This window comes from Brachionichthys hirsutus, chromosome 17 (genome assembly GCF_040956055.1).
Source record: "Brachionichthys hirsutus isolate HB-005 chromosome 17, CSIRO-AGI_Bhir_v1, whole genome shotgun sequence".
NCBI classification, from domain to species: Eukaryota; Metazoa; Chordata; class Actinopteri; order Lophiiformes; family Brachionichthyidae; genus Brachionichthys; species Brachionichthys hirsutus.
This window is the reverse complement of record NC_090913.1, coordinates 5,587,484-5,610,684: the sequence shown is the minus strand read 5'-3', so window position 1 is coordinate 5,610,684 and position 23,201 is coordinate 5,587,484. Positions and strand designations below refer to the sequence as shown.

At 41.7% G+C, this 23,201-nt stretch overlaps 1 protein-coding gene across 1 annotated transcript in view; it reads left to right on the top strand.

Annotated features, from left to right (window-relative positions):
- adgrl3.1 (adhesion G protein-coupled receptor L3.1) overlaps positions 1 to 22,892 on the top strand; it is a 51,845-nt gene extending 28,953 nt beyond the window's left edge. The window contains exons 7-18 of the mRNA XM_068751182.1: positions 2,705 to 2,827; positions 3,028 to 3,233; positions 4,788 to 4,964; positions 5,962 to 6,171; positions 9,154 to 9,374; positions 11,498 to 11,564; positions 12,603 to 12,694; positions 15,226 to 15,394; positions 16,815 to 16,994; positions 17,845 to 17,938; positions 21,302 to 21,598; positions 22,246 to 22,892. Coding sequence (XP_068607283.1) covers positions 2,705 to 2,827; positions 3,028 to 3,233; positions 4,788 to 4,964; positions 5,962 to 6,171; positions 9,154 to 9,374; positions 11,498 to 11,564; positions 12,603 to 12,694; positions 15,226 to 15,394; positions 16,815 to 16,994; positions 17,845 to 17,938; positions 21,302 to 21,598; positions 22,246 to 22,892 — 2,483 coding nt within the window. The remainder of the gene's footprint in view (positions 1 to 2,704; positions 2,828 to 3,027; positions 3,234 to 4,787; positions 4,965 to 5,961; positions 6,172 to 9,153; positions 9,375 to 11,497; positions 11,565 to 12,602; positions 12,695 to 15,225; positions 15,395 to 16,814; positions 16,995 to 17,844; positions 17,939 to 21,301; positions 21,599 to 22,245) is intronic.
- Positions 22,893 to 23,201: the final 309 nt, after the last annotated feature.

Sequence of the window (23,201 nt, the reverse complement as noted above, 5' to 3'; positions counted from 1 at the left end):
AAAATCAAACTCTCTAGCCTGCTATCACCATAATGCGTAGTCTGGCCTGACATAATAACTACTGTTCAAATATTTAAAGTTATTCATTAACAAATCACTAATATCTGCTGGAATATTTTCAAACATTTGACCCTTAATACTTTACTGGCTTCGGCTAAAATTGAAATGAGTACAGCTGGGATTTTTCTTTTCTTTTTTGTCAGAAATCATCAACTATTTGTGCAAAACTTCAATACTGTATATCATTTGCATTAAAAACAGTGTGTGAAACAGATTACAATACACAGTAGGGGCTTGTGTAGCTGTCAAAAAGAGCTCATGTTGAAGAGGACCTGGTTGACGTGTGAGAGTCCTGAAGGGGTCAAAGACCCACAGCCACATAATACATTTGCTGTGGGTGGGCTGGTAGGGGTTTCAGATTGTTGCAAAACTGCCCTTGAGGCTTGCGAGGGAGGCATGAATTGTTGTTTGCCACAGACAATATTTTTGTTTGTGTCTTTTTTTGCTCTGTGTTTCCCCCACCCTTATAATCGGAATTGACAAAGCAGAGCAAAGCTAGTTATTATGGTGCTGTGCACATGACTCTCTTCTCGCTCGCTCTCTCTCCCTCTCTCTCCTTTGCCTCCTTCCATCTCCTCTCCTCATCTTTTCTTCATGAATCTCACATCATTGGGTCATGGAATGAGATACTGGAATCTAAAATCCTGCTTGCTTTTCATTCCTTTAAATAGTAATACATTATGTGAACCATCATTTACGTCTGCACCCATTCTAGTTATGTCTTCATACGCTTGTCTTGGTTATCTTCCTATTTATTCAGTTCAGTTTGCCATCTTAATATTTCCTTCACATCATCTTTGCACTGGAATGGCTCACGTGTGCGTATGTGTGCGTGTGCGTGTGCGTGTGTGTGTGTGTGTGTGTGGTGCATTTGGGATTGATGAGTAAAGAATGCTGTACGAGTGCATGCTCAAGGGTGATGGTTGTGACGGAATGTCAAATGAGGCTCTGAGGAGTTTTTTGTTCACTTCCACACCCACAAGCAATGAAAACACTACCATTTAGGCCACATGACATGCTAATAGTGGAGCTGCATTTTTGTTCTGCAGACAACAGAGACAGATTCCACGGTCTGTCTTCAAAATATAACTTTTGTCTACCAACGGTTATCCAAATCAATTCCACCTTATGCAATTCCATTCTTGCATCTCGCAACGATTGTATTCTCCTTGAACGCAGCGCATAAGTATGGTTACATAAACATCCAAATTTAGGCAACCCCACATCTTTGGAGAACTTAAAATGGGAAAAAGAAAATTTGGTCTATGCATTTTGCTTCTTTTTGTGCAGTTAATCTTCCCTCTCAGCTAATCCAGTGGGCAGATCCACTGTGATTATCTCTTCCCTTTATTCATAACCGTCCCAATACCGCCTCTGATCTCTCTCTCTTCTTTTTCCATCCTCACTTTCGTCTCTCTCTCTTGCCATCTCCTCCTGCCTGCTCTTTTTAAGCTCCATTTTGCTTGTAATTTTTCTATTTTAAGTGTTTCAGAGAAGCGTGAGCGACAGAAAAAATGCATTTTAGAGAAAGCATTATGACTACTGTAGGTAGGACATCGTGTGTGTGTGTGTGTGTGTGTGTGCAAATGTGAGTAATGAATAAATAATGATATTAGAATCAAAACAATGATTTGAAGGGGTAACAGGGAACAGCATGTGTGTGATAATGATGAAAAAACCCACGGATGTTGCTTAGCAGAAGGAATGTCGTGACATGGATGCTTTAATTAGACTAGACTCAGTGTGTTTTGATATCCCGCTGTTGTGTGTGTGAGTGTATGTGCGTGCGCTCGAGCGCGTGCATGGTGTGCATGTGGATAGCTTGAATTTTTAGTTTTGGCAAGTGACGAACACTTAACCAGTAATTTCGTTCTTCTGCCAGTATTTGCATATCAATTTCCTTGTTTATGTCTGTCGACTTCCACTTCCTCTCTTCCAGACCCCCCGTATTGCTCTTGCCTTTCTGCCCCATCTCTTTTACTCTGTAAGAGGACGTAATCTTCTCCCTATCTTTTGCCACTCCTCTCAGAATATCTGCTCCTTTTCCAGCTCTCTGCTTTGTCTGCTCCTTTGGCTACTTTATATTTTCACCTCCTGACCTCCACAACTTTCTTTCCTTTCGCCCAACTCTCTTACTCCGAACCCTCTGCCACTTTCAATTCTACCTCATAGCAATTTTGTGTATTTGTTCAAGGAGCCGTTTTCACATGAAAGCAGAGGCTAAAACATCAAATCACTCAGAAGAACAAGATAGCGATTCACTAAAGGTATCATTAGGCCTTGGTGAGAATCTGTATCTAGTATATTACATGGCTGTAATCAGAAATGTGTTAATGAACCTGAATGGTGAAATTAGATTTAACAATACAAGAAAGAGGGTGGATTACTTACATCAATGTGTGTGTGTGAGTATATGTATAAGAGACTATATGTGAACACATTTCCCCCTTGATGCATGTCAGTTGTTTTTCTCTGTTAAGAGAAAAAAGAAAAGAAAAAATTTTGAGAAACTGCCAAACCGCATTTAATGAGAAAACATGGTTATTGCAAGAGGCTTTAAAGGAAGCCTGATGTAACATGCTGTGCTGTGACTTAACAATTGTGTGTTTGTGTGTGGGTGTGTGTGTGTGTTTGTGTGTCTCAGAGCTGGAAGTGGCCAGGCTGAGCACGGATGGGAACCTGGCAGATCTGACTTTCCCTCAGTCAGAACTACATGGAAACTCCATTCAGCTGTCAGCCAGCACTCTCAAGCAGCACGGCAGAAACGGTAGAACAGAAATCTCACATTCCCTCTTCCCCTCACTCTCAGCATGGGGTCTATGCCCCCCCCCCCCTCTCCTCTTTCTCTATCTATTCTCAGCTACAGTGATTTTTCTTTTTCTTTTTTCCACCTCTCACTCGTTCTCACGTCCGCTGTCTCTTTAAGCCAAGTGTATCTCCTCCATGTTCCCATGTGTCCCCTCACAGGTGAGATCAGGATGGCCTTTGTCCTGTACAGGAACTTGGGCTCTTACCTGTCCACGGAGAACGCCAGCATGAGACTGAGCAGCGAGACAGTCTACCCCAATTACTCTGTTATTGTCAACTCCCCGGTTATCACGGCATCCATCAACAAGGAGAGCAATAAGGTGTATCTGTCTGAGCCAGTGGTCTTCACTGTCAAACACCTACAGGTAAGACTTGATGGCGTCTTTTGGTAATTCATTAAAAAAAAAAAAAATAACTAAGAGATATGGGGCAAAAATAAACATTCAATTCTCTATTTTATGGCAAGTTCTTAATTAGACTATGGGTTAAGTAAAACTGATTTATATTCATATACAAAACGTTGGACATTTTGCTATTTGAGTTAATGGGAAGGTGTCTAAAGGAGGTTCTTTTTCATAGTTATATATCATCACTAGTGCAGGGCTTGTTCGAAATGTGCCATGACAGCAATGTCATGTCCCACATTCAAGCAGTAAAAGTAATGGCTCTTTTATGCTCTATTTATGTATGAACAACAGATGTCTGTATCAAATGCTGCCGCAGTGAACACTGAAACGGTTCAACAATAAATATACTACAGGGGACAAAGTTTCAATCATGTGCTTAGTTGAAACTTTGTCTTAATTGAAACTGTTTGAGCAGAAAAATGGCAATAGCGATGTGTATGAAGATGGAGACTTTAGTCTTCACGTTTCACTTCTTTGCTGCTTCCATGCATGTTTGTCTTGCCCTGTTTGAATTGTAGCGACCCCGCCTCCATCTTTTCTGACGCTACTGCTGCATTTCAGCCGAGCCCTGACGCTGCACAGTTATTCTAAATGTGTTCATTTTGGGAGCGTTGAATAACCAAATTGCACTAAAGTTACCCAAACCAACTCACACGCCAAGTGAAGTAGTTCAGAAGAATAGCGTCCACCATAGAAACAGTACAGACACACAGACAGACAGACAGAGGTTTCTCATATTATATTGATTGAAAGGAAATGCTCGTACTTTTAAAACAAAAAGGCTAAAATGTCAATAATCCAATCAAATTTTGCACGTCTCATGCTATTTGCTTATTAAGGCTTGTTTTTGACAAGTTAGTCTCAATTGGCATTGATTTGCTGAAATAGCATAATAACTGATCCAGTATCAGCTGAGAATGAACATTCACTCATGACACGGTTCCACATTTCATCACAGCCTACGAAGCGATGCGATCGAGGCAGCGCTTGTCGGGTTGCACGTGCAACAAGCGCATGCAGATCCAGTCGGTGATCCAGTTGACCAACTGTCTCTGTCTCATTTGTTCCTTTCACTTTTAACTTTACAGATCCAACACACACACACACAGTAGCTCCATCAGTTTACACAACACAAGCAGGTCCTCCAGTCATCTCGTAGGACGGACGCATCACTGTTGCTTCTCACCATCGCTCTGTGTTTATTTGTTGCTGTCGTCTCACATTCTGTCCCTTCTGTTTGTTGTTGAGTTGTGTGTACTTGACTTCATCGCTGTGTTTCTTCCTCTCCATCCCGCTCTCCACCAATTCCTCCCACACTTTTTCTCACTTTTCTTGGATCTCCCATCACTCCGTGTTTGTGCCTCCCACCACTATATGACTAAGTGTCTTTTCTCTATCTTCCTGCTCTGCCACCTCTCCTCCTTTTTGTCCGTCTCCCTTGGCTTCTCTCTCTCTCTCTCCCTCTCACTCACTCTCTCTATCTGTTCCTTCCTCCTCCTCCTTTGCCTTCAGCATTCGGAAGACAACTTCAATCCCAACTGTTCATTCTGGAGCTACTCCAAGCGCACTATGACAGGAGTCTGGTCGACACAGGACTGTCGTTTGCTGACCACCAATCGCACACACACCAGCTGCTCGTGCACACACCTCACCAGCTTTGCAGTGCTCATGGCCCACATGGAGGTCAAGGTAGGTGTTCATTCTCCTGTATCTGCCAGGATGGGGATGGGCAAGATTTTAGGGTCAGTTGTTCCTCATTTGATTAGCAGGAGCTGGCAAGGCTGTTCAACAGATTTGCAAAAGAGGGGAAAGGAAGGAAGAGAAGCAGACCACAGCATCTGGAAAAGAGATTAGAACTCCCTAGACTCTGCAATGCTGCGTAATCATGCTCGGCAGAAGAAATTTCACAACTGTTTGTCAACCTAGATTATGATATTGTGTGTGTGTGTGTGCATGTGTGTGTGTCTAAAAATATGCAATTCAAGCATTAGGTCTGTGGTGTTCTGCATCACCAAAGCAAATGCCACATAATGTACACTCAGAGAGAACATTGTTGGTCCTATTTTAATCTAATAAGGACTTAAACTGACCACGAAACCTAAGTGGCTCATTTATTCTGATATCCGTGAGCCCCTGTGGGTGCTGGATAAAAAAGCCTTTCCCTCCCGCTGTGTGTGGGATAAGTACTTTTTGGTCCCCCCCCCCCCCTTTTGTTGCATGGAGATTAAGTTCCCTCCCACAAATCAGCTCTTGTAAATCCAGATGTTGTGTGACATCCAGTGTCTCCCTGCGGGCCAGAGGATGTGTGTTACCTCTAAAGGGGTCATGGTCAGTGCTATAGCTACATAGCCCTTTGTGAACACAGTGTGAGGATTTGAGAAGTAGATCCATCACGGCAGTGCCATGCTGAACATTGCTCTGGCCTGCCGGGTTCCAGGACAATGATGGATAGAGCCAGAACACCTGTGCAATGCAGCGTAACGCTGTGGCCCTGAATGCTCGGTGACACACAGCTAGAGTCGCATCACTCAGGAGAGCTGGGGATGTGCAGCTATTGTTCTGAGGTGCTACATGTAACAACTTGACTCGTATACGATTCTAGCAAACTGAGGCTAAATGTGACACAATGACGATCGCACACCCGACTCAATGCTCTTTCATTTCCCCCCCCCCCCCCCCCCGACAGAAAGCAGATAGCATGCATGACCTGCTCCTAGACGTCATCACGTGGGTGGGGATCCTGCTGTCGCTGGTTTGTCTCCTTATCTGCATCTTCACCTTTTGCTTCTTCCGTGGGCTGCAAAGTGATCGCAACACCATCCACAAGAATCTCTGCATCAGCCTTTTCATTGCTGAGTCACTATTCTTGGTTGGGATCAACAGGGCAGATCAGCCGGTAAATATACATATATATATATATATTTATTTTTGTTTTATGTGTATGTTAAAATAAAGCTGGCGGCACGGTGGCGTATTGGTTAGCGCTGTCGCCTCACAGCAAGACTGGTACCCGGTTCAAATCCTTTTTTTCTAGATTTGGTGTTTTACTAAACGGAATAAACTGCATGAGTATGAAGTGACTTTATGTAACTGTCTTCAGAATAAACTACATTTAAGCAAACCTCCACGAGGAAGGCATAATCTCTGGCCGTTATTACTGATAGACTAACCTCTCAAGGCCATCGAACACACACCAGGGACGCCTTCTTCAGTGTCACCCTTTGAGTGACTCAAGTGGACTCAGCATGTTTGAAATGAGACCTGACTGGCAAGACGAAATGCTTGCTCAGTATAACAGGGTGTGACAAACACTTTACCAGGTGGGTGTAGAAAACCACCTAACTGAGGGCTCGTTTTGCTTTCATAATGCAATAGTGTTGGAAAGAAAAAGCTAAATCCAGATTAACACCTGAATGGTGCCGTGTAAGTCATAAAAAGAAGAATAAGAACATTTGGGACACTGCTGTTGTGAGCCAACATTTTGTTAGTGAATTTATTGGTGTGATGCCAACATTGGTCCTACGCTCTGCAGCCGTTAAGGCTTATGCACATATGGTTGAAATTAAAATGGCGCTTGAACTTCAATACGGTAAATAAATGCATTATAGAACAATCATGCAATTTCCATTTTTTTCATACCTTATTAAACAAACCTTGAGACGTAAACTTGATTGTTGGTTTAGCCTTGTTCCATGTAGAATGCAATAATCAACTGGTAAATGAATTTAAAATATGTTTTATGAATTTGATTAAGCGTTCATCACGTAATGTTGGCTGTGCACAAGCTACTGAATGCATTTAATGTGACTTGTGACGCGAGGATGAGTCTTGGCATAACAGTTCTTATCTCCAAATGACACACAAAAACAAACAGTCATGCCCGTGGAGATTGCGGATTAGAGTTAGGGGTTGTGTTTTGAACCATTATCTTCAATTTGTGGTGAACGTTTGACAGTCTTATACCAAGTTCCAGCTGTTGTTGCTGAAATGTTAGCGTCTCCCTTCACATCACAGGACATGCCGCACTATCCATATGGACCACATTCCACGCATTAATTATAAATTATAAATGCAGAGACTTTGAATATCTGGAGAAAGTAACAAATGTGTGGATCCGGTTCTGTGTTGATATATTCTCCTTTAATTCATCTGAGCAAAGTACTGTTGTGTGTAGTACTACCCAGTTTTAGATGGAGTGTGTATCTGAGTTAGGGGAAGGAATTTCTCAAGGCAAGTATCGCGTATCTCCTTCATAGTATCCAAAAAGTGTTCACGTGTAGCCTCAGGTCTTTGCATCCCAAAAGAGAGTTCAGCGAGAAAACATGTTTTATTGCAGATTGAGACAAACAACTTTAAAAATTAGGTTTGTGTATTTCATGTTCATTAGTGCTGCTTGTATTTCTGTGTGCAGTTTTTGCCTAATACTAATTACTGGTGACGATTTGTGACCTCCATTAACATCCTCAGCATCACTAAGCTCATTGTAGGTTAAGCCAATAAATCCAGCAGGAAAATTAAATGACTTTGCACAAGGCGGCCCTTTTTCTTTTTTTAACCTATGTGCTTGTACGCATGCATGTGGCTTTGTGTGTGTGTGCTACACTGTGCTATCATTACAAATACAAAATCTCTCATGCCCTCTAAACTCGCTGCCTCTCAGACATTAGGTAATTGTCTCTCTCTGCAAAATCCCTCCATTATAAACTCTCCTTCCTCATCCAGTGATTTAGGAATGACACATGATTTTCATTTCCATGAATGTGACAGGCAGAATCACAGCGCTCTTTCTTTTCCTCCACTTCTTCTCTTAAACATTTCTTACTTCATCATTCCCTCTGCCTTAAATTCTAATGCTGTTTTGATGTTTGATACCCATCTTTCATTTGCCAAAGACTCATCTTTGCTGCTCTATTCTATTTCCCTTTTTAACATTCAAAGGACTCGCTCAAGGTTCTCCAAGTCATTCATAAACCTCCTTTTACATTCCTATCATCTGTTACTATCCGCTGCTTTCTAACAACGTTATTTTTAATCCATTCACTCACTTCCCATCTGATGGATGATGGTTTCCAATGTGGGTTTTTTTTATATCTAACAACTTCCGCCGCATAATCTAAATTTAAAAATGTGCAGTTTTTGAATTATCGAGTTAGTATAAAAGTTCAAAGAATGGCATCAAACAGCAATTGTGTCTCAATGATTCTGTTTCTAAACAGATGTTGACGCTTGTTTTCCACCTTTAGATACGGCACGTCTCACGTTTGTTGTAGATCGTTCATGCTGATGTCACGAGTCTGTTTTTGAAGACGTTCCTCTTATTTTTGCTCATATTTGCATCAAAGTGTGTCAACTCCAATACTTTCTTTCTTCTCACATATCATTGGAAAGCATTTTGGTGCTTTCTCTTTGAAATGTGGTCAAATCGGGCGAGGCTGCATCCTCATTTTGACGCCCATATTTTCTCATTTATCTTCTTCAATCACTCACAGAATGCAGAGCTGGAGTGAAATGTGAAAGAAGTTAGATTTTTCTCTTCTATCTTGAAGTAATTTTGAGTTGTTCTGTTGCCTGTAATTGCTTTTATAGTATACAAGGATGATGAGTTACCTCTATTACATTTGATTTATCCACCTCTTCTCCAATCCATTCAATCTTTTCCAATATCAGCAGACCAATATTTAATCCCTCACATTCCTCCCTAATGTGAATATGACGGATTACCTTCTAATTCTGATGTATTTCCTTAAGTATTTGTGTGTTTTTTTCATTTTCTAAGTCATCAGTGCAAGTGCCCAACATATTAAATATTTCCTGAACATTGTTGTCTCAAGAGCTACTTTATTTTTGAATCCACTCCATCTTTTCTTTCCCACACCAGATTGCCTGTGCAGTTTTCGCTGCCTTGCTCCATTTCTTCTTCTTGGCAGCCTTCACCTGGATGTTCCTGGAAGGGGTGCAGCTCTACATCATGCTCGTAGAGGTGTTTGAGAGTGAGCACTCCAGGACTAAGTACTTCTACCTGGCAGGATATGGAGTGCCTGCTGTCATTGTGGCCGTCTCCGCAGCGGTGGACTACAGGAGCTACGGCACTGACCGAGTGTAAGGACAGAGGGGTGGCAAGGAGATCATGTTGCAAAGGAAGAATGAATGATGGGTTTAGGGAGAGAGGGAGACTGGAGTGCCTGCTGTCATTTTGGCTGTGTCTACCAGAGTGGCCTCTTCAAGCTGAGGCACTTCTGAAGTGTCAATATAAAAAGGATGACAGAGCAAATAAGGGGAGGAGGGGGGGAAGTATGGAGACGAGCACGGGAGGATGTAGAATAGAAAGCCTTTATTGTCATTGCATAGTGGATATACAACAAGATTAGATTATGTGCCATAGAGAGTCTGCATGAGCACAGCAGTGTCAATGTGTGAATATGGAAGAATTTAAGGAGCGGAGAATAAGGAGGGATGCACACTGGAGCAGACCAAGGGAGAAAAGGAGTGTCAAAAGTGGAAGACTGGAGGGATGTTGGAGTCTTTCAAAGTTTGCAAACAATCACACTGGCTTGTGTGCTAAAAAAAACAAACAATATCTGTCTTCAGAGAAAGTGCAAAACAGTGAGTGGGATAAAAAAAAAAAAAAAATACATTAAGACAACTTGATGACAAAATCACATGAATGACTTGTCCAACCCAATGCAGGGCAAATCAAAGGAAATACAGCCCGCAGCTTATTAGTTTCCTATTTTTATAATAAGCCACCTACAAATAGAGCAGAAGACCTGTCAAGTCAAACTTCAAATAAAAAATCATCAGTTAGAAAATCCTCTCCTATCATATTTACTGTTGTATGTTGCTCCATACATATGTATATTTAAAATAACAGGGATTTTTTTTGTCATTTTGGGACTCTTAGCTTTCCACGCAATAGACATCAGTGACTGGAAATCTGAAGACAGGGAAAATAGCTGAATTTAGCAGTTTAACCATCAAGGCATGCCAATCCTTACGCACTTAGATAAATATTTCATTGTGGGATGATCATTAAAACATGACAGTCTGAATGCAAAGCTCAGGATGAAAAATAATTCTCAATGCCATGAGCTAAGAGTAGGATACAATAGTGAACAAAAAATTGCAAAATTAAGTCAAATGAATAATATAGAGGCTATCAGACAAACCACATGAAAATCCGTGTGGGTGTAAAAAAAATAAAATAGAAATCAATTCGCAAAAAACTTCATCAAGTGTTTCTGCTTTTAATGGCTTCATGGCTCATGGGTTTGAAAAGACAATGTGTAGCAGTATTTTAATGAGAAGTGCTGCACAATGAAAGCTGAAAACAAGTAGCATGACTCATTTATCCGTCTCAGCTTGAAAATGGCACCGCTTATCATGTTTGACATCAGACATTGAGACAAAACCTCTGGAAATATCATCTGCCATCCCTACTGTGCCACCTTGTCACAGAACGCCACCCATTCTCTCCCATATTAGCCAGTGGCACTCACTCTTAGTCACTCCCCATAATGGAGGCTGCTATGTCATAGCAAAGGAGCCCTAATGGTGGATACAGTGACATAGGCAGAGGTCTATAATGAAGGGATCTCTAATGTGGTGGAAATTGAAAGATTAATAATGCAAAAGCACCTGGTCATGAATCAGCTGGCCATTTTGCACCAGCAGTTTTTCTCTGGCACTTTTTTCTGCAACCCTGCTAGGTCTGACCTCGGTGGAGGGCACTCTGGTACATTTGTGTGTGCGGGATTATTTTTTTGTATTTTTATTTTTGATTGATTACATGGGTGAGTGTGTTATATATATTATGTATGTATGTACTACGCGTATGCGTTTGAGTGTGTCCCTATTCTTTCCCTTATCCTCACCACAGCATGACCAGACTCCATAAATAGTCTGGTATTAGGGGCTCACCTATATCTCACTTTTCCAGTGAACGCAGTCGTGCCGTATTTTTGTGACTACAGGATGTGGTCGCATCTTATATCTGTAACCTAAGGGGGGAAAGTAAAGGTTGATTTTTCACAGGTGCTCATCCTTAGCTGTCTCCCCCGCCATGTGTGATGCAGGTTTGAGGTGTGTTTATGCATCTGCAATGGCTTTCTCACTGTTCTTCATCACTTTCACTTTTTAACTTCCCATCCAATTCTTTTTGCCCTATCTCTCTCTCTCTCTCTGTGTGTGTGTGTGTGTTCTTCTACCTGTCTTTCCCTCTCCAGGTGCTGGTTGCGTTTGGACACATACTTCATCTGGAGTTTTATAGGCCCGGCTACACTCATCATTATGGTGAGATACACACACATGGATGCCGAAGCTAATGCTAATACACTTGATTTCCCTTTACATATGCAGAGCAGACTGGCTGCAAAGTGTTTGTGCAGGAACATTTCCGTTTAGTTCTACTTTAGCATTTGCAAGAGCTCCTCAGAGGTGGAAGTGCAAGCAGGGGGAATTCAATCTGTCAACGTATCTCTCAAGTGGGCACAAATTCCTACAAGCTGCTGATCTTGGGACATGTAGCACAAACTGCAGATGAGAAATCAACAACAAGGTGTGTCGGTCTTGGGCACTGATCCAGGCAGTGTAGTCTCTCGTGGTATTGCTGCTTCATCAACGCACAGCCCAATTACACCACAAAAAGAGGACTGCAGTAAGTGATCAATGACAGTGAATCAAAGTGCTTTGATGAGCAGAAATAGTCGTAATTTCATGAACACAAAGTAAAAAGAGACAAAAAATAGAGCCGGGTACACGGACAGAAATGGCAAAAGAGCATTAAAAAGTAGAGTTTTGGAAAAAAGTGAATGATGTTCTCAATTAGATGAATGTCAGCATGTACACTGATCCTCTATACTCATTTAAAAAATGTCAGGCTGGCTATCACTGCTCTAATTGGGGCAGTTAGGTGAGAGTGGCGCAGGTCGGACTGCTTTGTTATGACTCTATGCCTGCCGGTAGCATATAAAGCCTTGGAGACCCAACACTGCAGTCCAGACAGTGATTATGAAACCACCCCGCGTCTGCTTTAGCAGCCCAGGAGAATAGACGGCATCTGTGAGAATTGGATTTCTATTGTAACAATGATCGTCACTGGTTGTAATTGACTGCTGTATTTTCCGTGATGCTCAAGCTGATGTATTTTAAGCACAACACTGTATATTGTGGGCAGATATTATATGTCAGCATCAAATGAATGCTTGGGAGTAAAAAAAAAATGAAATGATGTGCAGTCTGTGCAGGTGAATTATTGTGGTGGCACAGTGCTTTTAATGAGGCTTGTTGCTGTAGAGTATTAACTTGTATTTGTGCATCTGTGTGTTACAGCTGAATGTAATCTTCCTCGGTATTGCTCTTTATAAGATGTTCCATCATACGGCCATACTCAAACCAGACTCTGGATGTCTGGACAACATCAAGTAAGTGTATGAATGCATCCAGTCGCTGCAAGTCTGTGCCTGGTTTTGAGAGTGGACTTGATTTTCCGCACTTGTGAAATAATTAAAGGAGCATTTCAGCTTTTTTTAAGAAATATGATTACTTGTTGTCTTATTGAACATTAGCTCAGAAGATTAAAAGAGTATTTCTCATATGCTATTAATAAAAAAATTAATGGTAGCCAGCAATATGTTCGTTAATTTAAACATTAAAACTGGAAGCAAGGGAAAACACGGTTCTGTCTGTTAAGATGACTCTCATATCAGCACCTCTTAAGTTTATTATGATGAACACATCCCAAAATATATGACAAACGGAAGATTTATTATATATATTTTATATATGTCTCACACTATTTCATGGTGCTTCTCAATGTTTTTACCCTTTCAGAAGATCAATGAAATATGTCTTCATGTCCACTCAAAACTGAAACTCAACAACTATTTGCTCAGTCGAGTGCAGCACGAGAAAAAAGACTTCGATTCAAGCAATTGGCCGTGGCTTGGAGAGTCCAAGGCCTGACTGAGGCATGACTCTGAATTTAGAATGTCAAGCACAAAATAGCTCATTTGATTTATCATTTAAATATTAACTGCCAATGTAACTTTTATTACAAGCAGTTTTAAATAGTGATCCAAGCGGCAAGAGTTACAGAAATAGGAACGACCAGTTTTCATTTCAAAAGCCTGTTGAAAGACAGGCTTTTAAAACTGTTAAAAGAACGATTTAGTCCACTATGCTTACGGATCTTTTTCCTTCTTCTTTTTAATGACTTCCTCTCTCTCTGAGCAGAATAAAGGCTGAAGAGATTTAATCTATTTCACTTCATTAGTAGCATCTTACAGTGGTTCATTTACTTGTTAATCATCACCGTGCCCTTTTTGTCTTGTTTTTTTGTCCCCGCTTTTGTTTTGTTTTTCCTCTTTAATTCCAATCCATCACAAATGGTGTCTGTTGTGGAATGGCTCTGGTAAGAGCACTCTCCAATCAGGATGACTGTAGTCTTCAGAGACATTTTGACTGGCGTGCTTATTATTATCTTATTTGTCCGTCAAGCCTGCCTAGAGTCTGTCTGTGTACATCCCTAAAGTAACTCTTAAATGAGCGTGTAAAATAATGATTTGTGAGTTCTTGTGAACTATGGTCTTAAAGTGCTTTTGAAATATTATACCAGGAGGATGTGAATGAGGGGGGAAAACACAGCTGAGAGATAAGCCATGGCTCAAGAGAACAGTGCAGGAAGAGGTGGAATAAAGCGATGGGAAAGAGTGTACCCTTTATTGAAGAGGGTCGTCAGACGAGCTTTATTGAAGGCTCCGTCTCGCCTGAATGGTGCCACAGAGGGCAACATCCAATCAATCACCCCAGCCTCTCTCGCTCGCTCTCCTTATACGCTCTTCCTTCTTACTGACTCCTGGAGTATCTCTGCCTCTGCACCGGCACCCCTCACACCCTCTCCTCCTCCGCACCCCCCCCTCCCACATGAGAGGTGATCCCTGCCTAGTCAGCCAATCAAATTAACAGCCATATTCTCGGCAATAGCAGACCCAGAAGCTGTGACCTTTAGTGAGAAAATGTCAGTTATAATGGCTGTAATGTCCCTCTACTTACTGCCCAGTGGAGCCGCTCACATGGCTGCACTCACAATCACATGCACAACTTCCGAGCTCGCTTGCAATGCATGAGATGCCTCAACACGGGCCAGCTTCCTCTGACATTTGGCCATTAAGAAGCACCTCTACAGAGACTTTATTTGAAAAGGAGGTTCGCAGCCTTAAAACATTTCTGTTTGATTTAATTAAATGCAATAAATTGTTACAGTCGCTATTACACTAACAGACTTCAGTGCCCCATTTCGCCTGCAAGATGTCTCCATAGTGCCATTTATTCATGCACAAACGCATTGCATACAGAGTCAGAGAGTCTGAATTTAATGTTGGCCACTAGTCTTTCTCAAGAATAGTGGCGGCTTCCTCATAACTTCCTCTGCATCTCGAGAGATTGTGTCTATATGAGCAAATCCATTTCTTCTCTATTCTTTCACTCTTTTTATAACGGTATAATTATTTTAAGCAAAGTCTCATTCCCCTCCATCTTGCTCCCATAGCAGTAGGATTCCAAATGAACGTTCTCTGACCTGTTTCTCCTGCCTCATGGTCCCACGTGTTGCAAACTGTGTTAATTAGCTTGTCTGATTCATGGAATTCATGGTCTTGTGTTACCCCGCTTACATTGGATCCTACATTACCTTGGATTTCATTTGACATGGCAAATGTTGATCTTATCATGTGATAGACATATGCTAATTTGATTAGTCATTTCTCCTTCTGCCTCGCAATGGCGCAGAAGGAGAAATGACTAATGTCTATCTCCTTTCACCCATAGCTGGCTGGGATAGTCTCCAGCAGATCTGGGACCCGCAAGGCGGACAAATGGCTGCAGACAACACGATTGCGATCATCTCTTCTACAAGAGTGTGGATGGGTTGATTTCTCCTTCTACTCTTCTCCAGGTCTTGGGTGATAGGGGCAATTGCCCTGCTGTGTTTGCTGGGCCTGACCTGGGCTTTCGGCCTGATGTACATCAACGAGAGCACGGTCATCATGGCCTACCTTTTCACCATCTTCAACTCTCTGCAGGGAATGTTCATCTTCATCTTTCATTGCATCCTGCAGAAGAAGGTGAGAGAACGCTGGACAGTCAGATAAGCCCGACAGACAGATATGAACACACGGGGATAGGCACACGCTCTTTATTGATCTGCCGGGGCGCCAAAAATAGCCCGAGATCTGACGCTCTTTTATTACTCACTCAGTAACTCAATACGTATTTCTCAATTTTACATTCATGTCTCTCTCTCTCTCTCTCTCTCTCTCTCTCTTTCACCTGTCTGCCTTGCTTTGTGGCAGCAGTTTCTGTCTTACCCCGACAAAGCAGAAGGATCATCAGGCTTGGAATAGCTTGCTTTAAACGTTCGCATGTGGAGGAATGTCTGTTTAGATGTCTTAAGAGTTCATGGTTGTAGTTAGACTTTAATGTACTTTAATGATTGCTTTGAAATAATACTTCAATGCAACTTCCCTTGTGAGCTGTAGTTCATTTTAAAAAGGCGATCTTTGTATTGTACTTTTGGGTTTGGTTAGTCAAAGAATTAGAGGCATTTGTAAGTACATATATGTTGCACTCTTTGCATTAAATAATTGCTTCCAGAAAGAGCTCACAAATCCTGGGATGTTTTTTTGCAGTCTCCCACACACACTGTCACTGGGAGTACAGAGACATGGAGAAAGAATTTATCAAAAGCTGAATATATTGTTCTGGCTGGACTACCGCAGAGATTTTTTAGTTTAATGTGTGCAACCAATACGCAAGTGATGTGTGTGTGTGTGTGTGTACGCGCTCTCTCAACTGACATATGTGTTAAACCATGAGATCAGGTGTCTTGAGAGATATGTCCTCAAAACAGTGCTGAGGTTTTCTTTGGCTGCGGCCCAACACAGTTTCTCACAAGATGCATGGAGCAACTCACCCGCAGCTGTTCAAACAGTGCATGTGGCAATACACATCTGCCAGTCCAACAAGCTTGTTAAAAACCAATTACAGTCCTATTTGTTCTAACTTGATTGGGATCTAACTGCAGAGGTTTTGAGTGGACAAGTGTGTCATATGTCTCCCAAAGGAAATGTCCGCCTCACATGGATATGTGGCCTTGCAATAAGATTTGGGGGTAGATATTTACCGGAAAAGAAGGTTTATGAAGTTAATCCTTTTATGCCAATTTGTTATACAAAGTACAAGAAGAGGTTTGCAGGGACTACATTACACCAATGTAATCTATTTCTTTTTATTGATCTCATATTGGCAATATGCTTCAGTATGTGCAGGTTCAGAGCTGAATATCATTCAGTTCTTCCTTCTCCATGTGTGCTCCTTTGGTTTTTACATGTGCATTGTGGCCCCGCAATGAGCTGGAATCTCATCCGGGTGTGTGCCCCACTTCTCGCGCGTAGCCAGTTGAGATGGGCTCCAGTAGACGGATAATGGATGGATGGATGGATGTGCATAGTGTAACTGTTCCCACCTCACATCTCTCCCATTCAGGTGCGTAAAGAGTATGGCAAATGCCTGCGTACTCACTGCTGCAGCGGCAAGAGCGTGGAAACGTCTATCTCCTCCTCCAGTAAGACCACCACATCCCGGACCCCTGGCCGCTACTCAACAGGCTCACAGGTGAGCTTACCTGCCTGCACACCTGGACGCTACAGTACAGCAGACTCTCAGGTGAGGCCAGAGCATGCCACTAGGGTTTTGGGTTTCTGTCACTTTCAATACCAAGTTAGATGTAGAATTTTATAGAGATCTTTAACAAGGGCAAATTTACGAGGGATTTGTGAATCCGTGAAGTTAAAACTTCACATACGAGAGATGTTCAAAGGAAGGAGCTGGTGTCTCCAGGGTGGCTTCAAACTGTTTTAAATGAGGCTCACTAAAAAATATATACAAATAGTAGATTATTTATTACGTTAGTTATCAAAAGAAGAACAGAGAGAATAACATACAACTGATTTGGGGATAGTTATGGGGAACATCGCTGTTTTTCCTCCTTTTCCAGTGTAACAATATCTTTGGACATACCTTTTTATATGCTTTTTTCCTGTAAATAACATTAGAATATCTTTTATATTAATTATTGAGTGTCCATGGAATCCAAAAATATAATCCCAAAGGGCACCTTATTCCAATTTCTGTCTGCAGGGAGACCGAAATTTTCAGACTATTAAAAGCCCTGCCATAAACAGTAAATGCAGGTGTGGAATGTCTCTGTATTTTCCTTTGAAAGTTAGATGGAGGATAACCAATATTGATGGGTGATTATGTTTCCCTTCCTGTTTCTCTCTGGTCATTACTTTGCTTTTCCTTCATTGCCTCTCCTTCACTAATATGCCCTCCATTGCGCATCTAAACATTGCATTCCTTACCCTACTTCCTTTCCTTTTTGTTGTTGTTATGTCTTACCTCCCCTCATCTCTTCTTCCTCCTGTTCATTATTGCTTCTCATGTGTGTCTGTCCATACATTTCTACCTCCCCTGTCCCTGTCCCTGTCTCTTGCGTCTTTTTTCCTGTGTATAGAGTCGAATCAGGCGGATGTGGAATGACACTGTGAGGAAACAGGAGTCTTCTTTCATCACTGGAGACATCAACAGCTCTGCTACGCTAAACAGAGGTAATGATGGGAAACCTACCAGTTTCATTCTCATGTCTATCTACTTTATTAAGCGTGGGAGACACCATATGATCTCTTTTAGTTAGCGGTCGGAGTCCACACTGGTATCGATACCGGTCATTATGGAGAGCCCAATATCACTCACTATTATTTTATTGCTGAACAGAATGGCATTGCCTTTGAGAGTTGTGAGTAGAGTCCTAGTAAAAGTGAAACATTTTATGGCTCCATTCTAAACCTGAGCTGACTAACAAATTCTTAAAGGCCGTATTTGAAGTAAATATGGTTAACAAATTATTTAACAAAAGTTAAAGTATGTATAAGTCTTGAACTGAGTAACCAGTCTCCTCGTCAAATAGTTAGAATTGGTGAAACCTAATGGATGTGAGTTGAAACTTGTTTAAACTTTTAAAAGAAAGACAAATTTCCTTTAAAAGTTTTTAGTTACTTATTTTTTTTAGGACTACCATAATGTGGATAAATATGGATCTGCACCAACACCAGCAGATTGAAGCTTTGTTTGCTAAATGCATTAATCTGCCAAGTGAAGTTTCTGCTTCTAAAGTACATTGAGAGTCTATTTTTACCACCGTACCCGACGGAATGCATGATGATTTGGCATTTTTGTTTCTCACCTGAAATTCTCTATTTTCAGCCTGGCACGGCTCATTATAATGAAGGTTTGATGCTAAAGCAGATGGTGTGTGTGTCAATGTCTAAATTATCACACACTTAGGGAGGCAAGACTTAAGGCACCCTTACCTCCTCCCTCAAAGCTACGAAGCCAGTAGATTTTAAATGCCTACAGTTGCTGAGTAAAAAAAAAAAAACGATGGGAAAAAATGAGTGTCCTGATAGGAGACTGACTTTATGAAAATAGTCAAATGGAAAATGAATGTGCACATTTTAAACCTAAATTCCCAACTAAAGCATTAATTTGTTTTTCACTCATTTTGAACATGTTAGTCACCCTGATATATTTATCTTGAGATTTTAGAAAAATGTGCAGTCACTCATTGGAGTAATCCTAATAACCCCCCCTCCCCTCCACACACACATACAAACAAGACAAAAACTATCTTTAATTTCACCACATTCCTCTTTCTTTATTCTTGTATTTGGAACTGATGTTCAAGGCCAAAATCTGGTGGTTGGATTATTCTTCTTTAATACAAAATGAACTGTGATATCCTGAAAATCACTAAAAGATTTAACTTGGGGGGGCCTTGAAAACTAGTGCGGCCTTTCAGCTAAGAATCTGTGCCATTTCTGAAAAGAAGAATGCCATGGTGATGCTTTTGTGTTGAACACACATACGTAAGAGGAAAGGTGGAGGTATCACAAGGTAGATATGAAGTGTCATGGCCATTCGTCTGTTGTGTTTTACATGGCGTCTCCATGTGTACATGCTCTGCCTCCCATCTGGGGTGGACAATGCCATGAGCGCTCTGTTTTTGTGGGCCCTTTGCCCATTAACAATCGTGTAGTTATGCTACTTTGTGTATTGAACTACAACACAATGTTCTCCAAGCTATACGACTCTCTCTTTATAGCTCTCCCTCTCTGTCTCTCTATCTTATGTCTATATGCAGTGGCTGCAAGAATGACTTAAGCTTTTTCTCTTGGCTTTCACCGCTGTGTTTGCTCGTTCGATTTACTTGTCCTCTTCTCTCCTTCTTTCCCCCACACACACTCACTCATTACACTCTGCCTTCTTCCTCTTTCTCGCTTGCTTCCACTTGGCGACGTTCACATGCTCTCTTCTTCCCTCTTCCTCTGCCTTTTCTCTTGAGCGCTTTTCTCCTCTTTCTCTCGCTCTCTCTCGACTTAACTGTTGCTCTTCTTCTCCCTTTCCCTCTTGACTTTGCCGTTGCTCTTCCTCTCTCTTTATCTGTCTGCCTGTACCAGGAGCCCTGGCTAATCATCTTATAACTAATGCTCTCCTTCGTCCCCATGGTACTAACACTCCTTATAACACGCTCCTGGGGGATTCAGCAGTCTATAACAACCCAGCTGTGGGCATGTACAACACCCAAGGTGTGCCTGATGTTCCTATTATAAACAAACAACATTCAGAGAATAACGTTGGAGTTATATTTTTTTTCATCACCCTGAATTTATTGTGCATGTTCATTTCATTTTAACATTTTCTGTTGTGGTACACTTTTGGCTGCATGTCTTATATAGCCTATACTTATGGCTCCCAAGTGAGGTAATCAATCACATTGTAGTAATGTCTCACAAAGGACATCTACAGTAAATGTTGAGCCAGTATTCTGTCAATGATTTATTGAAATCGTATAATGAGACCACAATGTGATTTATTCTGTGCTACATGTGCATGTTACTGTTCGTCACTGTTGCAGATTTGCTATAAAGACGTAATAAGCAACTTGGGAGTCGTGAAATAGGAATCGTATATTTTGTGTTTAAATATGGCAGTTTTGTAAAATATGTGTTTCACTTTTAAAGTTGTTCTGTGTGTTTAATTGGGCTTAATGCAGGCATCAGATACTTGTGCTACATGTGTCTATGTTTTGTCTTTGTCCACATTCAAATAAACCAGAAATAAATAATAAATAAATAAATAGTGCATGTCTACTAAATGTATAAATGTGTTAGTTGTGTTGTGTGTATTCTCTGTGTTAAATTGGTAATAAATCATGTGACAGCAGCCAGTTAACGCTAATGCCGCAGAAAGCAGACTTTGATGTTAGAAATTTAATTCCCTTGTTAAATATTTGTCAACGTGTAGCCTACCATTAGCGTGTATACTGATGATTTAATAGACTTATTGCTGCTTCTCTCAAAGAATGAACTTACAGCTGTCTCTCTTCTCCCTTCTCCTTCATGCTGTCCATTAGCACCGTACCGAGACACAAGTATGGACTAAATGAATACTCAACTACTTCAATAACATTGACTTTCTTCTCTCTTTTCTTTCCTCCAATGCACTCAGCCTCACACGTTCAGTCCGATCTACATCCAAACAGCAGTTTGGCTGTAGCCATGCTAAAGCTTTTTTTTTTTTTTTTTACAAATCAGTCTTTGGTAAAAAACCAATTGTCTTGTATGATATTTCACACATTTTCAGATGATGGTGAACATTTGTTTGAAACATTATTTCAAAAGCATTTATATTGGAATTTAATTATAAAAAAAAGTTCACCTTTAAATATTCTTGCCTAAGTAATAACCTGAAGTGTCCATTCAAAATGTTTATTTTTGTGGCGAAAATCTGTTGCTTCTTTTTGTATTGCGGTAATACTGGCAGTGCTAGAGAGAAGAAAGTACTGTATAGCTGATATTTCACTTAAATTAATCTTAATAATTATGCATTAAAAAAATGTATTTGCTCCTCAGAGTGCATCCTGAACAATGCAAGAGACTCCAGTGTAATGGATACACTCCCACTCAATGGTAACCATGCAAACAACTACAGCATGGCCAGCAGTGAATACTTGAGCGACTGCGTCCAGATTCTAGACCGCAGTGGCGGCTACAGCACCTCTCACAAGGAGACGACCCTGGAGAAGAAGATCCTCAAGGAGCTGACCTCTAACTACATCCCATCCTACCTCAACAACCATGAGCGAGCCACCACTGAGCGCAATCACAACCTGATGAACAAGTTGGTCAACAGCAGCATGACGAATGGAGGTGATAAGTTTGATTGTGATTGAATTTCAGGCTCAGCGGGTCGCACCCTCCTGATTTATTTAGACGGCGACACTATTTTAAAAGCATATTTTGCAGAAGTAACCTTTCAGAAGTCAGGGATTCCCCTGACTTCGAATTATTTTTATTTTTATTCCTATTGCTATTCTTGATGACAGCATAGAAAAAAAATATTTTCTGACAACCTTTAAATTATTCACAGAAATTGTGTAAATTGACAAAATTAAATGGGGGGGGGGGGGGACTGAAAAGTCTGTAAACGGACCAAAATTCCAGAGAACTTTAAAACTGGATGACAAGTTTCAGTCCAGGAGGAGCTAGATTGAAACATTTACCAGCAGGTCACATATCCTACCTATAACCACCTGGTAAATGTAAGTCCATCTCACTCTCCTTTCAGTTTCCTTATTATTTAAATAATGATGATCTCAGCATTTGTTGGTATAAGAGACCCTTTTCACATTACATATTGTAAACAGAATTTACAGACTCTTAACATGGAAATATCTAAAGCTGAAAAAGCATATGCAAGTTCCAAAATCATTACCAATTGTGCTCACATGAACAAATCCACTGCTCCTTGTCAAATCATTGTGCTCATCATATCTATTCTTGCATGGGCCTTTCAGGAAGCATGGCAGGGGGCAGCAGCAGCAGCAGCAGCAGCAGTGGCGTCAGTGGGTGTGTGGGCAGTGGTAAAGAAGACAACGGTCCGATGATGTTGGACAACCCGGCAGCCTTCCCCCATGAAGAGAACCTCGGTTTGGAGATCATCAGAGAGGAGTCCAATGCACCGCTTCTCCCACCACGGCCTCCCCCACCAGACAGCCACCCGCCACCGCCGCCACTTCCCCACAGCTTCTCCCGACCACGCCGTATTCCCCAAGAGACCAGCGAGAGCTTCTTCCCCCTGCTGACCAACGAGCACACTGACGAGCACGCACATTCACCCAACCACAGAGACTCGCTGTACACCAGCATGCCAGTGCTGACGGACCTCCCTGATGGGCAGATGAACGGTTTAACAGATGGGGAGGAAGACAGCTCTGGTGAGCTTCAGCCATGTAAGAGTGCCACTGCACCCGAGCTCGACGATGTCTATTATAAGAGCATGCCAAACTTGGGCTCTAGGAATCACCTTCACGAGCTGCAGAGCTACTATCACATGGGCCGCGGTGGCAGCGATGGGTACGTGGTGTCTGGGAGCAAGGAGGAGTCCGATTCCTCGCCCGAGGAGCCTCCAATAGACCCTTCTCACCTGGTTACCAGTCTATAGAGCCAATCAAAAGACTTCTGTTCCTCCTCACTTGCTCTCACTCCCAACCATCCAACGAAAGCGTTCTGGGTTGCTGACTGACTGACCGAGCCTGCCTGTCACCCTGGACTGATCTGATGCACTGTATTTGCGACATTAACTATGACTTGTGGAAAACACAGTTCAGAAACTGCCGGTCAAATCAGAGCAGGGACTGGAAGCTTTGTTCCAAGTGGTGGAAGGGGCAGACTGGAAGGGTGGAAATGGTAACAGAAGCTTTCAACCTGGAAAGGAGAGGACGGGGAGGGATTCTGTAATTTCTCCAGACAT